This window comes from Chinchilla lanigera, unplaced genomic scaffold, assembly GCF_000276665.1.
Source record: "Chinchilla lanigera isolate Chin_1 unplaced genomic scaffold, ChiLan1.0 scaffold00110, whole genome shotgun sequence".
NCBI lineage: Eukaryota > Metazoa > Chordata > Mammalia > Rodentia > Chinchillidae > Chinchilla > Chinchilla lanigera.
Window position 1 is genome coordinate 4,030,217 of NW_004955511.1, and position 14,368 is coordinate 4,044,584.

Consider the following 14,368-nt stretch of genomic DNA (forward strand, 5'->3'; position numbering starts at 1 on the left):
ATGGATCTGGGAAATCACACCAGAGTGAAAGAAATTCTCTTTCTGGGAATTACTCAGTCCCGAGAGCTCAGCTGGGTCTTATTTGTCTTCTTGGCTTCGGTGTACGTGGCAACCCTGCTGGGAAACCTCCTCATCCTGGTCACCGTGACCTGCGAGCCCCGCCTTCACACCCCCATGTACTTCCTGCTTCGCAACCTCTCCGTCCTGGACATCTGCTTCTCCTCTGTCACTGTGCCTAAGGTCCTGATCGATCTTCTGTCAGAGAGAAAGACCATCTCCTTTCATGGCTGCGTCACCCAGATGTTCTTCTTCCACCTCCTGGGGGGAGCAGACGTTTTTTCTCTGTCAGTGATGGCCTTGGACCGCTACGTGGCCATCTCCAGGCCCCTGCACTATGTGACCATCATGAGCAGAGGTGTTTGCACTGGGTTAATAGCGGCCTCCTGGCTGGGCGGCTTCGTCCACTCCATCGTGCAGATCGCCCTCTTGCTCCCGCTCCCCTTCTGCGGGCCCAACGTTCTCGACACTTTCTACTGCGATGTCCCGCAGGTCCTCAAGCTCGCCTGTACTGACACTTTTGCTCTGGAGATCTTGATGATTTCCAACAATGGCTTAGTCAGTTGGTTAATATTCTTCTTTCTCCTCATATCTTACATGGTCATCCTGACAATGCTGAGGTCTCACACAGGCGAGGGCAGGAGGAAAGCCGTCTCCACCTGCACCTCCCACATCACCGTGGTGACGCTGCACTTTGTGCCCTGCATCTACGTCTACGCCCGCCCCTTCACCGCCCTCCCCGCAGATAAGCCCATCCACGTCACCTTCACGGTCATCTCCCCTCTGCTCAACCCCCTGATCTACACCCTGAGGAACCAGGAGATGAAGTCAGCCATGTGGAAGTTAAAGAAACAACTAAGGCCTTCAGAGAAGATTTAAATGAACGATGAGACAGCCTCAAAAGTTAAAGACAGACTTTGAATTTCACTTTCTCGAGAAAGAAAGAACTGCCTGCCTGCCAAAAGCACGGGGTCTCTACGGCTACCACGGAGTCCTAAAATAAGTTGGTCCTACAACTCATGCAGGGGTCTATATGATTTAAGGTGAAAGCCATTCATGTTTTCCACTACTCACTTTCAGTTACCCATCCCACGCATAGTTACAAAGCATGTATTTTGTCCCTGACAAAACTGGGGCTCAGATTGCCACACAGGATGAAGTGTGCTGCCCTAAGGACACACCGTCAAAGTGCACGAATAAAGACAAGGAGTGCTGGGGAAACAATGTGTGCACCTTGAGAGCTTCCAACAATATCCGACAGTGAGTGGAGCTTCTGAAGGAGAGAAAGGCAGAGGAGGACAGTCCAAGTAAACAGCAGGTGCACAGGGAAAGAACGGCGCACAAGTGTGCCACGCTCGTGTTAGCGTGCGCCTGCTGTGACCAGTAAGTGATACACGCATGGGATCCACACTGGTGGCTGACACTTAAAAATTGGGGGAGAAGAATTCCATGTGTGGCCCCGGACCTGTGCAGATCTGTTATTCCTCTTAGGGACAGAGGATCCCCAGATGACTTGGAGCCCATGGTTTCCTCCTGGGAGAAGGAGGCGATGCTGTCTATGGAAGTATTCCTGTAGAAACATCACTGGTGAGCGGCGGTGATGGGCAGCTCTCCTGACTCAGGAAAAGCCTGGGCAAAGGCGGGTGCCCCTTGGGAAGCAACACTCTCCCCATTTCGCAGCAGGTCGTCACATTCCCAGGCCAGCGAAGGCCAACTTTCCCAGAGTGTCTGTACCTGGGGCTTCACCATTCCTTTGTACTTTCCTCTCAACTCATTCACAGGTTAAAAAAAAGGTAGCAGAAAGCGGGTCGAATCAGTGAATTTGAGACTTAGTAATCTCTAGTGGAAAGATCGGGTGCTGGAGAAGAGTTGTCTGATAATGCAGCTTATATTTAACTGGGATCTATTGACATTATTGGTCTATGTTTCCCGCTATGGTAAATCTCAAGCCAAAACAGCTGGTATTCATGGACTGAGCACAGCAGGCCACCTACTGTAGCAGAAATACCCAAACTATCAGAGGCTAACACAACAGACGTTTATTTCCTGCTCATGTCACAAGACGGTGCTGTTCTGAAGGGACAGAATGCTCTTCATTCAGAATCCCCTCCATTCACCAAGCACATAGAGGAAGGGACAAAGGATTAAACATAAAAGAGAGTGACAAGGTGTCTACCAGCCAGTTCTAGAAAGAGTGGGTAGCTCAGGACCACATCCCATCGCCTAGCTCTTGGTACATGGCCGCACCTAATTTAGAGGAAGCCTGCAGAATGTAATCAAGCTGTGTTTCCAAAAACTAAAGGGAAAATGGCGACCTCTGGACGTCTCTTCCACACGTGTGACTCCACACTGGACAGGTGACAAGGAGTGGGACACTGCTTTTAGAAAGATTTCTTTTTTCAGTATTGAGAATCAAACCAGAGACTCATGTGTGCTGGACCAGTACTCCAGCACTGAGCTGCATCCCCAGCCCTTTCTTCCTCTGAGATAGTATCTCACACTAAATTGCCCAGGCTTGAAATCCTTCTGCCTGAGCCTCCCAAGTAGCTGAGACTCCAGGCATGCACCACCGTGCCCAGTTTAGGATGTTGCTGACACAGATTTGTTTGCTGGAAGGACTAGTAGACCCTTGGGAATCACAGAGACCCAAACAGAAATGATTATGAAAGGGGAAAAAATTAATTTAAAGGAAGTGTAGGTGGCCAAAGTAAACCCAGGGATTAGGATGGCTGTGGACTAGAAGTTGAAGTCGCAAAGAGGTAGAACTGCGCAGCAGAGTCTACAAAGACTGGTCCGGAGACTACAGAGACAGCCCTCAAGGAAGACAGCTGCAGAAGTTTACTAATGCAAGAACTCCTTTACAGATGAGGGTCTTCTTTGTCAATTGATCTTTCCTGTGTTGGGTTCTAAGCTATTTCCACCAATCAGCAGTGTTGTGAACTATTTCCCAATGCTGGGCGTACTTCTGCAGCACTAAGACTCTAATGATGAAACATCCTTGGCTGGCTCCATCTGCAGCTACTGAGTCACCACACACTGCCCGGCCCCACCCTTGCTCTGGTATCAGTGCTCCCCATACCCTCTGGAGTGGCCCTTTCTGGCAGTGATACCTATTGCTCTGTCTCTCTGTGGAGTCTACCTCAACCAAGACCCTGGTGATTGTGCAGAATTTTAAGTGCCCTAAGACCTGCACAGAGTTGATGTTCCCGAGTGTAGGCCTTTTACTGCTGCACGAGCAAAATAACTTCACCAAATATAGTGGGGAAAAGCAGCAATCAAAGGCAGGAGAAATTTACTTCCCTTTCAATGTAACAGCAAAGGATTTTTTGCATTAATCTGTATTTTTTTCAGGTAGAGACATTTTCTTAGGGAGCAATTAGACACTGAGCACATTCTAGTTTTACCTGTCCAGCTGACATATACTTGGTCCGACCATCTGCATTTTTTTTCTATAAAGGGAAGACTGATTTTAAATTTCCACAGTAATTCACCTAAGCAAATAAATTCATCTAGCCACACAAACTGGCTGGTTTAGGAGCGATCTTGCCATTCTGAAATTCTTTGAGAAATTCAGGAAAGATTCAAGCAGCTTCTGCTTAGTTTCTAAGAGGCTGATCAGAGGATATTTAATTACCCATGCAGTTATAGTCACAAAACATTATACTAGAGAGAGCTACAGAGTTTTATTCTTGTTGCTGCATTACTTGTCTTTCTGAAAGAAAATGTTGTCAACATAGATTTCATCCAATAAAATAGTCTATTAGTTCAGTCCTGTATCACTAATCTATTGCTGTATGACATATTACCCCAAAATTTAGTGGCTGAAAACAATACACATTTGTCGCAGTTTGCGAGGGTCATGAATCTGGGCCCAGCTTAGCTGGGTCATCTGCTTCAGGATCTCTCCCAGGACCACCACCCAGGCGGGAGCTGGGGTCTGCGATCTCCTGCTAAGCTTCAGGTTGGAAAGGTCGTTTCCCGGGTGTCTATACACGACTGCACTCCACCGGTCATTTGGTAATAAACCTCAAGCTCATCAGTTCACAAAGGTGTTTATTGTTGTCCAAAGGTGCCCGCTTGAGTACTTATGAATACTTAATTACAATTTATATTATCATTTAAGTATTAATGTCAATATTTATTTATAGTCATATATTAGTATTTTATAATTTAATATATCCATCATGTACTGTAACGGTCACACTAAATGCGTCCATCTGGCTGAGGCTCTTACCTGGGGCTTATTCTGGGAGTGGGGCTTATATAACAAGCACGCTGAAAAATCATGCTACAGTTTATTTTCCAGTTAGGTTTTATTTTGGGGAAAATAGGACAGGAGAAATTTTTTCCCCGGTAAAATGTTTTGTAACTCTTTCTCACCGCTAGGTGGTGCCATTCCTTCTCCACGTTTCTCCCTAGGGCCGGCCTGTAAGAGCCGGAGGTTTTACTTCCGGAGGTCAACGATCAAACCCTATCAGATCCCTTCCACTCCCTAACACAGAGCTGTTTTAGGAGTTGAAACTACTTTATATGTCAACCTTACCATCATCAGAGGAGCGGCTCTGCAGTTATTTCCCTGACACACTCCTGGCGCGTCCTGTAGGCCCTAGAGATCACAGCTGCAGATTTCCCAAGAGTATCCTACACCGGGGCGGAGTTTCCACATTTCAGTGGGTGTAAGAATCATCTAACAGCCGGGCATGGTGGCACATGCTTATCATCCCAGCATTTGGGAGGCTGAAGCAAGAGCATCACTGTGAGTTCAAGGCCAGCCTGGCCTACATAACAAGACCTGTAGCAAAAAAAAGTGCCTGCCTGGCAAGTACAAGGTCGTGAGTTCGGTTCCCAGTACCAGAAAAAAAAAAAAAAAAAAAAAAAAAAAAAAAAAAATTCATCTAAAGTATCTAAGAGTTGAATGAAAATACAAAATCCCAGGCACTCACTCCAAAAGAGTTCCACGGTTTTCTATGTGCCCACCAACAGACCCCTCCTCGGTACCCTCTTCCTCTCTCCTCCCCTCCAATTTTTTTTTTTTTTTTTTTTTTGGTTTTGGTCCGGTACCAGGAACCGAACTCATGACCTTGCACTTGCCAGGCAGGCACTTTTGCCACTGGGCTAAATCCCCAGTCCCATCCCCTCCAATTCTGACAGATGGTCTGTGAGCAACACTCAGAAAAACCTGCTCCTTATCACCATTCTTCAAATCAAGGATCCCCAAAACACTACAAAATGGGATGCGGTTTTAATAGGCTTGGACAGACATTCTTCAAAAGAAGATGTACAAATAAAGAATATTGCACATCACTAATGTTTGGATAAATAGAAATTAAAACCATAATGTGACATCTGGAGAAGTCAAAGCCAAAAAACCAGAAGTCACATATCTTTGCTATATTCCTCACATCCCTACTTTTCATCAAAAAGACAAAAGATAACAAATGCTGGCAAAGATGTAGGCAAAAGGAAACCGTATGCTGTGGGTAAGGCTGTAAAATATCATGAAGGAGTCTCAGAAAGTTAAAAATAGAACTACCATGTGATCCAGCAATTCCACTGCTGTGTTTATATCCAAAAGAAATAAAAATCAAAGCCAGTTGTGGTGGCCCATGCCTGTAATCCCACCACTTGGGAGGCTGAGGCAGTAGGATTGCCATGAGTTCAAGGCCAGCCTGCACTATACAGTGAGACCCTATGTCAAACCATGAATAAATACATAAATCAGTATATCAAGGAGTTATCTACAGCCCCATGTTCACTCAGCATTATTCACAATTGCCAAGATAATAAACCAGCCTGTGCCCATAACAGACCATTAAGAAAATGTGGTACATACATATGGTGAAATATTATTCAGCCTTCAAAAAGAAGGAAACTTGGGGTGGAGATAGAGTTCACAGGGCAGACAGCTTGCCTAGCATATGTGAGGCACCAGGTACCACAAAGGAGAGAATAAAACCTGTTATGTGAAATATGAATGTGCCTGGAGGACATTATCTTTAGTGCAACAAACCAAGCACAGAAACACAAATGTGTGCTGATACAGGAGAAATTTAACTCCTAACCTGCTAAATGTCAGATGTACTAAGTTCACATCCCCCAAATATTGAAGAATGAATTACAAGGGACAACGGAGGTTAAGAGTAGGAAAGGTTTATAAAGAGATCACTCCTGAGAGACAGGAGGGGTCCCAAAAGTGAGCTGCCACTGAGGCCACTTTTCAAAGAATGTTTTATAGAGCAAAATCATGAGATGGGTACAGTGTGGGGCAAACTATACTCAACTAATGAGATTACACAAGTAGAATCGCCCAGCAGGGATGTGAGGAACACAGCAAAGATATGTGACTTCCGGTTTTTCAGCTTTGTCCTCTCCAGATGTAAAGCTATGCACCTACCCAAGATGAGATGCCTGATGTCCATCAGGAGCCTCTTGAAAGACCCTCTGAGAACTTCCGACATAGAAAGAACAGAAACATTTCTGAGGAGGAACAGGCCCAGGTGTCCTGGTCACTGACCTGGCCGTCTGATGCCTATCTGGACTTACTAGACTAGATGATGCTAACTGCAGTATAATCTCAAACTGTTGGTTATCTCTTCAGGAGGTGTAAAGGCCTGGCCACTGTGACTTTATCTTGAGGTCTGATCTTCTTTAGCTGTTCCTCCAGCCACAATTTTCATGTATTCTCATCTGCAGCACTGACTCCCTCACGAGCTCATTCTGTCTGACTGCCTACTGATTTCTACCTGATTTAGCTGCCTACATTTCCCCAAGTATGTCCCTAACTACCACGAGGGGGCCTGGGTGAAGACCACCCTGGCTACTTCTGGCTGGAAGGGGTTGTAGTCATGGTTGGCAGTCAGAAATACTCCTCAGAGGGTCTTCTGAGAGACCCCTGATGGAGCTCAGGCATCTCATCTTGGGTAGGCATATAGCTTTAAGTCTGGAGGAGACAAAGTCAAAACACCAGTTAAGTATGCATGGGCCAAATAATAAGATCAACAAGACTACTACTAATATGGTCAACACATGTTTCCAGCAGGAAGAGTCAGTGGGAAGAGTCCCTCTCACAAGAAGGCTAAGGAGAAGGTCCAGGGAGCTTCTCAATCTGCCAGGGCATTAACCTGCCCTCCAACATCATGAACAGCCATTGCGATATTAACAGAAGGATCAGGAATGCACACACAACATCCAGCATTTATGATCACACAGTTTGCTCTTCTGCTGTTGCAAGGATGTCCAAGTCCATCTGATTTTGGAGGACAGCTTGCCTCATTAACCTGACTTCTTTATTTAGAAGAGAAATCCCAGAGGTGTCATTTAAGGCCCACTGAGAATAGCTAGTCAAGGCCTGGATGTGTTATATGACATCTTCTAATCTCTCGGAAGGGACAAAGATAGCTGCCAAACAATCATTCCAGTGAAACCCACTCCGGGACCATCAATGTGGCAGATGAAGTTTGCAGGTTGACCCATGTTTTTAACACTCCTGCCATGTGGCCACACAAACTCAAGTGTGTGTCGTGCTATCCACCCAGTGTGTGTCTTATTTCTTACTTTTTTCACTATAGGCGTTCCTCACTTAATGACTGACCTCCCATCCTGAGAACAGGTCTTTAAATGGACTGGTCCCTAGATGAGCAATTGTATATAGTCTGTGCATCACAATATTATGAACAAAGGTTAAAGGAAAATCCAACTTTATGACTTTGCTTCCAATTGCATAACTCCTATGCAGTACCGTAAGGATAACAGAACATAAAACTACAGTACTGCACTGTAACAAAGTTTGAAGGAAAATCCAACTTTATGACTTTGCTTCCAGTTGCATAACTCCTATGCAGTACTGTAAGGATAACAGAACATAAAACTACAGTACTGTACTGTAAGTACAATTGGCAAAACTTACAGTTCTGTCCAAACAAGGTGTACTGCACAAAAGAAAGAATCTATGAAGACGCCTATAAATAAGATGTACAGAACTGTACAAAAAAAATAGGGGGACCTTAAATCCAATTCAAGATGGAGGGTCGTAAGTCCAAAAGCATGACTCAGTCATAAGTTAGAAAAGTATATCTTAGTCACAAGTCCAAATAGGCATAAACTAGTAGGTTGTTAAACAAGGAATATGTTTTTCTTCCTGAACGAATGTTTCAAGACACTTACCTTCAAGCTCTGCTGTGTTCTATTCTGCATGACCTGGAATGTTATTAAGACTTTCAACTGAATTTTTAAAATCTGACTTGTGAGGTTTTTAGTCTTAAAACTTTATTTTGGTTCTTTTCCAGTGTCTCTCTCTGCCCTACTCTGTTATATTCATAACAACAAAATTATGAAGAAATTTTGAAGAAAATCAACAAAATTATGGGAACAAGTCTATACCTTTCAGTAATAAATGAATGTAAATGGACTAAATGCTCCAATTAAAATACAGACTGGCAGAATGGCTTAAAAAACACGTTGCAACAAAACACCACCTACAAGAAACTCACCTCACCTGTAAAGACACATGGACTGAAAGTGGGAGAACGGAAAAACGATATTGCAAGCAAGTGGAATGTGAAAGCAAGCAGAAGTAGCTGCACTCATATCTGACAAAACAGACTTGAAGAAAAAAACTTTAAAAGGGATAAAGAAGGTCACTATGTAATGTAAGGCCTGAAATACTGAAAATATTAGAAGAAAATCTTAGGATATTAGCACACGGAAAGCACAGAGCCTAGAAGGAAAAATTAACTAACAGGATAACACTGGACTAAAGAGCTTTTGTACAGCAAAGGAAACAACCAGTAGAGTGAAGATACAGGCTATAGAACGGGAGAAATACAGTATGTGCCCACTATTCATCTGACAGAGGACTAATCTCCAGAATATACAAAGAACTCAAAAAACTTAAAAACAAGAAAGAAGTAATCCAGTTTTTAAAGTGGGCAAAAGATCTAAAGAAACACTTCTCAAAAGAAGAAATACAAATGGTCAATAATACAAGACAAAATGCCCAATACTATTAAACATCAGGGAAGCACAAAGGTACAATAAGATTCCATCTCACCCCGGTTAGAATGGCTACTATCAAAAGAAATGTAAAAAGCAACAAATATTGGTGCTGATGTGAAAAAAAAGGAATCAGGAACCCTTATACACCATGGAGGGGAATGTAACTTAGTATAGACATTACAGAATGGATATTCTTCAAAAACTAAAAAGCAGCTGCTCTATTCCTGAGTATACCAAAGGAAATGAAGTCTGAGTCAGCACACAAAAGAGACAGTCATGTATACATATGCCCCTACATACACGTTTGTGGTGGCAACACTCCCACTGGCTACGATAGGAATCTTTCTAGGTGCAAAGAAAAAGGATACAAAGCCAACAAACAAAAATCGATAGCATTCTGGTACACCCCTAATGAATCCCCTAAGAAAGAAATTAGGAGAGTAATACCACTCACAACAGCACCCACAAAAATTAAGTACTTAGTAGCTCAGCGGCAAAAGCGCCTGCCTGGCAAGCGCAAGGTCGGAGAAAAACCAAAAAAAAAAAAAAATTAAGTACTTAGGAATTAACCTAACAAAGTGAACAAAGAGAAGTGAACAGACTCTATAACAGTAACTATAGTGCTCTGAAAAAGGAGATCGAATTTGACATCAGAAAATAGAAAGATAGTCAGGTGTGGTGGTGCACACCTGTAATCCCACCACTCAGGAGGGTGAGGCAGGAGGATTACCTGGAGTTCCGGGCCAACATGGGCTACGCAGTGTGTTCAAGGCCAGCCTGAACAGCATGGCAAGACTCTCTCAAAGAAAGAAAGAAAGAAAAAGAAAAAAGCCCCTGTTCCAAAGTATGAAGAGCTAAATAAATAAATATCTTTGGCAAATGAGAAGGGGACCAAGAGATGGAGAGGGGAGGAAGAGGAAGGGAAGGTCAAGTAAAACTAATGAAGACGCGCTACGCACCACCTCCACACAATCACTGTAACCCTATGTCCTGTGAACACACTAACAAAAAAATCCCAGCATGCACTTGCCCCTCCACTATCTGAGGAAAGACAGGTAGTGTCTTCTGTCTATGTCAGAAGCAAGCCCTCACCAGACAATGAATCGGCCAGCACCTTAATCTTGGCCTTCTAGCCACCAGACCTTTGTGGTGCTGGAGGAGTGGGGGGGATGATGACACAGACTCTTACTATGTAGCCCAGGTTGGCCTCAAACTCTTGGAGACCCTCTTGCCTCAGCCTCCCAAGTGCTGGGATGACAGGACTGCACCACTACACCCAGCAGCCACTAAAAATTTGAAACACACATTTCCGTTGCTTACAAGCCCATGGTATTTTTGTCACAGCAGCTCCAGTGCACTAAAACAACTGACCTTCCCGGGCCTCCAGTTTGCAGACCTGAGACGGGGGAATTTTCTGTGATGGTCTCCTCAAGCGGCTGTGTGATTTTGCGCCCCCACAAAGCAGCGTGTGAGAGTTCTGGTTCTTCCTCATCCTCGCCAGCAATGGGTATTGTGAGCTTTATCATTTTGTTCTTGTGTCTTCACTGTTCCGATAGGTATACAGCGCTATATTGTGACCTAGGGCGTATTCCCAGTGACTCATAGCACTCAGCACCTTTTTGAGCTCTTCCTGGTCATCTGCATCTCTTCTCTGGTGAAACGCCTGTTCTCAGACCCGTTCCCCTGTGTTAGTTCAGCAGTTGGTTTTATTATTCTTGAATTGCAAGCATTCTTTAAACAAGTGCTGAACACAGGCCTTTTATCAGACAAGCCTTTTACAAATACTTTTCCCAACCTGTGACTTCCCCTTTCCTGGAACAGTGTCTCTTTAGAGAAGTTTCTCACTTTGATGAAGTCAAACATACTAAGTGTCCAGTTTAGGGATCATCCCTTTTGTGTAGTATTTCAGAAATTCTGCCTGGCCAGTGACCACTGCTTCTCCTCTGTCCTCCTCCAGAAGAAACACGGCCCCCGGGGCTGCGTCTTGCTCTCCTCCGAACCCTGCCTTTCAAAGCTCAGGAGGGGTGACACGTGCGAGACGTTCGCCGACGAGAGGTTGCTGGAGACCTTCGGAGATGAACGCCACATAGCCCCTCCTCCTCCTCTTCTGAGCGATGAAAAAAGGGCGGGTTAAATTAACTTCACGGGACGAGCAAACAGTTTAAACGCCTCTGCGTCAGGTCTTTCTCTCGGAAGCACGCTCACCTCAATGTACCTGACCCTTGGGCCTGCTGCAGCCCGGGGACCGGACGCCTTGGGCACACCATTCAGGGCTTCCGGAACGTGACCGAGCGGGGGAAGCGCTGCAGCCGACTGACGCGGTCAGGGGCCTGGACTGGGCGGTGACCCGGAAGTGCTTCCCTCCCTTCCCACAACTCCTCGCTCTGCTTCCTGGCTACCATAAGGTGAGCAGCTGTCCTCCACCAGTCCCTTCTGCCGTGCACTTTCTGAGTGTAAGCCTGACAAGGATGAACTGAAACTTCTGGCCTGTGTTTGAGGGCAAAATGGCACATTCTGTTTTGGACAACTTATACTATGTGTTGAATTGTGTCCCCCCAAAATCCTATGCCGAAATCCCAACTTCCAGCACCTCAGAAGGTGACCTTATTTGTAGATGGAGTCCTTAAAGGCCCAAACAAGTTAAAATATAGTCACTAGGGTCACACACAGTGATACATGCACACTCATGTTTTAACACCACAACTCATACAAGCCAAATCTTGGAAGCAGCCTATATGTGCATGTACAGATGAATGGATAAAGAAAATGTGCTGTTTACACACCATGGAATACTACTCTGTCATAAAGAAAGATAAATTCTAGTCATTCATAGGAAAATGGATGCATCTTGAAACCATAATGTGAGTGAAATAAATCAGATGTACAACCTTAAATATCATGTAACTTCTCATATGAGAAACTCAAAGTATAAATAATTTAAAGTTCAAAATAAAAGACAATAGGCAACATCGCAATAGATCTTTTGCAAATGGGGAGGGGAAGAGGATCTACAGATGGAGGAAGAGGGGAGAGAGAAGAGAGGAACAGGAATAAGAAGACATGAAATGTGTTATATACATGTATCTATTCCCACAGTGAATGTAATCACTATGTATCACAAATATGTACTCATAAAAAAAAATCTTGACAAGAAAACACAAAATAAAATTTATTTTCAGCAAAAAAGAAAAACCAGTCTGGTCACCAGTGTGGGCCCTGATCCAGTATAATGGGTATTCTTACAGAAAGGGGGGATTTGGGGCCGGAGCTGTGCACGAAGAGAAGATATGCAGAGGCAGCGGGCGAAGACAAGCCCGGCAGGGAGACCTAGAGAAGCAAGAGCCCCCTGAGCTCCACACTTTGCGTTTTCTAAGACTGTTTCTAAGGAAAAGTGCCAGATGTAAGTCACATGGGTGGTGCTAGCTGGGTGAACTCCGGCCTTCAGCCCACTGCGCAGCGGAGAGGCCCAGGCCCATACCAGCAGCCCGCAGCAGGCCCACTGTGAGGGCCGCAGGGCCGGGGTGGCCTCAGCGGTCCCGGGTTGGCTCTAGAGCAGAAGCCCGTGAAATCTCCACCTCGGGGCCTACCCGGGGACAGAGACTTCTTACGCGGCAAAGACGTAAGCATCAGGAAAACTCATCAGAGAACCATCTGGGGAAAACCGAGCACAGGAGGCTAACGCAGGAGGATCACGCGAGTTCAAGGACAGCCTGGGCTACAAAGTGAGATCAAGGCCGGCCTGAACAGCGTAATGAAACCTTGGCTCAAATGAGACCAAAAAGAAGAAGAAGGAAGAAGAAGGAAGAAGAAGGAAGGAGGAGGAGGAGGAGGAAGAGGTAGAGGAAGAAAAAGGAGGGGAAGAGGGGGAGGGGCGGCGGAGGAGGAAGAGCAAGGAAGTTCAAAGCTACTCCCCTTCTCCTAAAAAATAAGCAACGGATGACGAAGCCAAGCCTGCCAGCATGATTAAACCCTGTGCCAGCGCTCCCGAGGCGCACGCAGGAGATGAAACGGGGGCCTCGGGGCAGAGCTCGCGCAGGCTGCAGCCTGGAGTCCAGGGCGCCGCGGCAAAAGCAGGAAAATAAAAGGGAAAAAGTTGTCCAAATGTGCTGAATCTAAATCTGTACAGAAAACCTAGAGATGACGAAGAAAACATGAACACTAGAAAATTGCAAGAAAGAGTTGCAAAGAAGGAACTCGGAGGGCTTCCTATACTTGGTGCATGACATAAATTTATTTTTAATTTCAGCAAAGTAGGAGTGCGCAGACGCAGCACTGCGACTTCCCGAGGACCCTCCCTCGACCCGGGAGGAGAGAAAGGAGCGGCCAGAAAGGGGCGGCAGACGCTGCGCAGGCGCAGTGGGCGCTGGTGCGCCTCCAAGGAGTCGCCAGGCGGCGGAACCGGGGGCCCCGGGCGCCGGAAACCAGCCGGTGCCGTCGCGCTGCAAGCGCCCGGGGAACCTGGAAAGGAACCCAGCTGGCAAAAAGCTGACTTCCGCCCGAAAGGAGCAGAACTCACACGGTGGTTCCACTGGGGCTCGAACCCAGGACCTTCTGCGTGTAAAGCAGACGTGATAACCGCTACACTATGGAACCGTGCAGGAGTGACTGTCGGGCCGCGGCCATTTCATGAACGCGCGGTGACGCACGCACGCACGCAAGGAGGTAAACGCACGGTGACGCACGCAAGGAGAGGAGCGAGGAAAGCGAAGCGGGGCGGGGCTCCGGCGGTACGCGGCCACGATCTAGGGCAGAAGTCGGCTGGCGCAGCGGAGCCAGCGCACACGGCCGCACCTCTGGATCCCGAAACCTAGAACCAGCACTCTGCGCCACAAAAGCAGCGCTGAGCAGCGCCTTCAAAATTCTGGCGGAGCCACGCTGGTTCCACTGGGGCTCGAACCCAGGACCTTCTGCGTGTAAAGCAGACGTGATAACCGCTACACTATGGAACCACGTGCTGGGCCGCCGCGCCCGGGCCCAGTAACCCCGCACGGAGCCCGTGCGCGGGCCCAGGACTCCTGGGGGACGGCGGCGCCGCGGCTCCCGCCCGCTCGGCCCTGGCTCGGCTCCTCGGGCTCGCGGCCGGCGAGAGCGCGCGCGGGCGCAGATGTAGGCAGCGCGGGGCGCACAGTGAGCGTCTGACTCTGTGGCGCAATGGATAGCGCATTGGACTTCTAGACAGGGGAGGCATTCAAAGGTTGTGGGTTCGAGTCCCACCAGAGTCGCTTTTGTTTTGACAAAAGAAAGATAAAACCGGGAGCGAGGGTAGAAAGTAGCGGCCCCGAAGCCCTGCGCCCGCCGCGCTCCCGGAAAGCGCCGC

At 46.7% G+C, this 14,368-nt stretch overlaps 1 protein-coding gene and 3 non-coding genes across 4 annotated transcripts; 2 read left to right on the plus strand and 2 right to left on the minus strand.

Moving 5' to 3' along the window:
• LOC102011465 (olfactory receptor 4D9-like) lies at nucleotides 1–936 on the plus strand. The gene has a single exon (XM_005408064.1). It carries the CDS (start codon nucleotides 1–3, stop codon nucleotides 934–936), a length of 936 nt encoding a protein of 311 aa, XP_005408121.1.
• Nucleotides 937–13,571: 12,635 nt separating this feature from the next.
• Nucleotides 13,572–13,644, minus strand: Trnav-uac. The gene has a single exon. It is a non-coding gene; the product is annotated as a tRNA-Val (tRNA).
• A 283-nt stretch (nucleotides 13,645–13,927) lies between these two features.
• Nucleotides 13,928–14,000, minus strand: Trnav-uac. The gene has a single exon. It is a non-coding gene; the product is annotated as a tRNA-Val (tRNA).
• A 188-nt stretch (nucleotides 14,001–14,188) lies between these two features.
• On the plus strand, nucleotides 14,189–14,273 carry Trnar-ucu. The gene is given in 2 exon segments: nucleotides 14,189–14,225; nucleotides 14,238–14,273. It is a non-coding gene; the product is annotated as a tRNA-Arg (tRNA).
• The last annotated feature ends 95 nt before the right edge of the window (nucleotides 14,274–14,368 follow it).

Excerpts from the sequence above, each read along its gene's own strand:
- LOC102011465 (XM_005408064.1), top strand. The coding sequence starts at position 1 with ATGGATCTGGGAAATCACACCAGAGTGAAAGAAATTCTCTTTCTGGGA.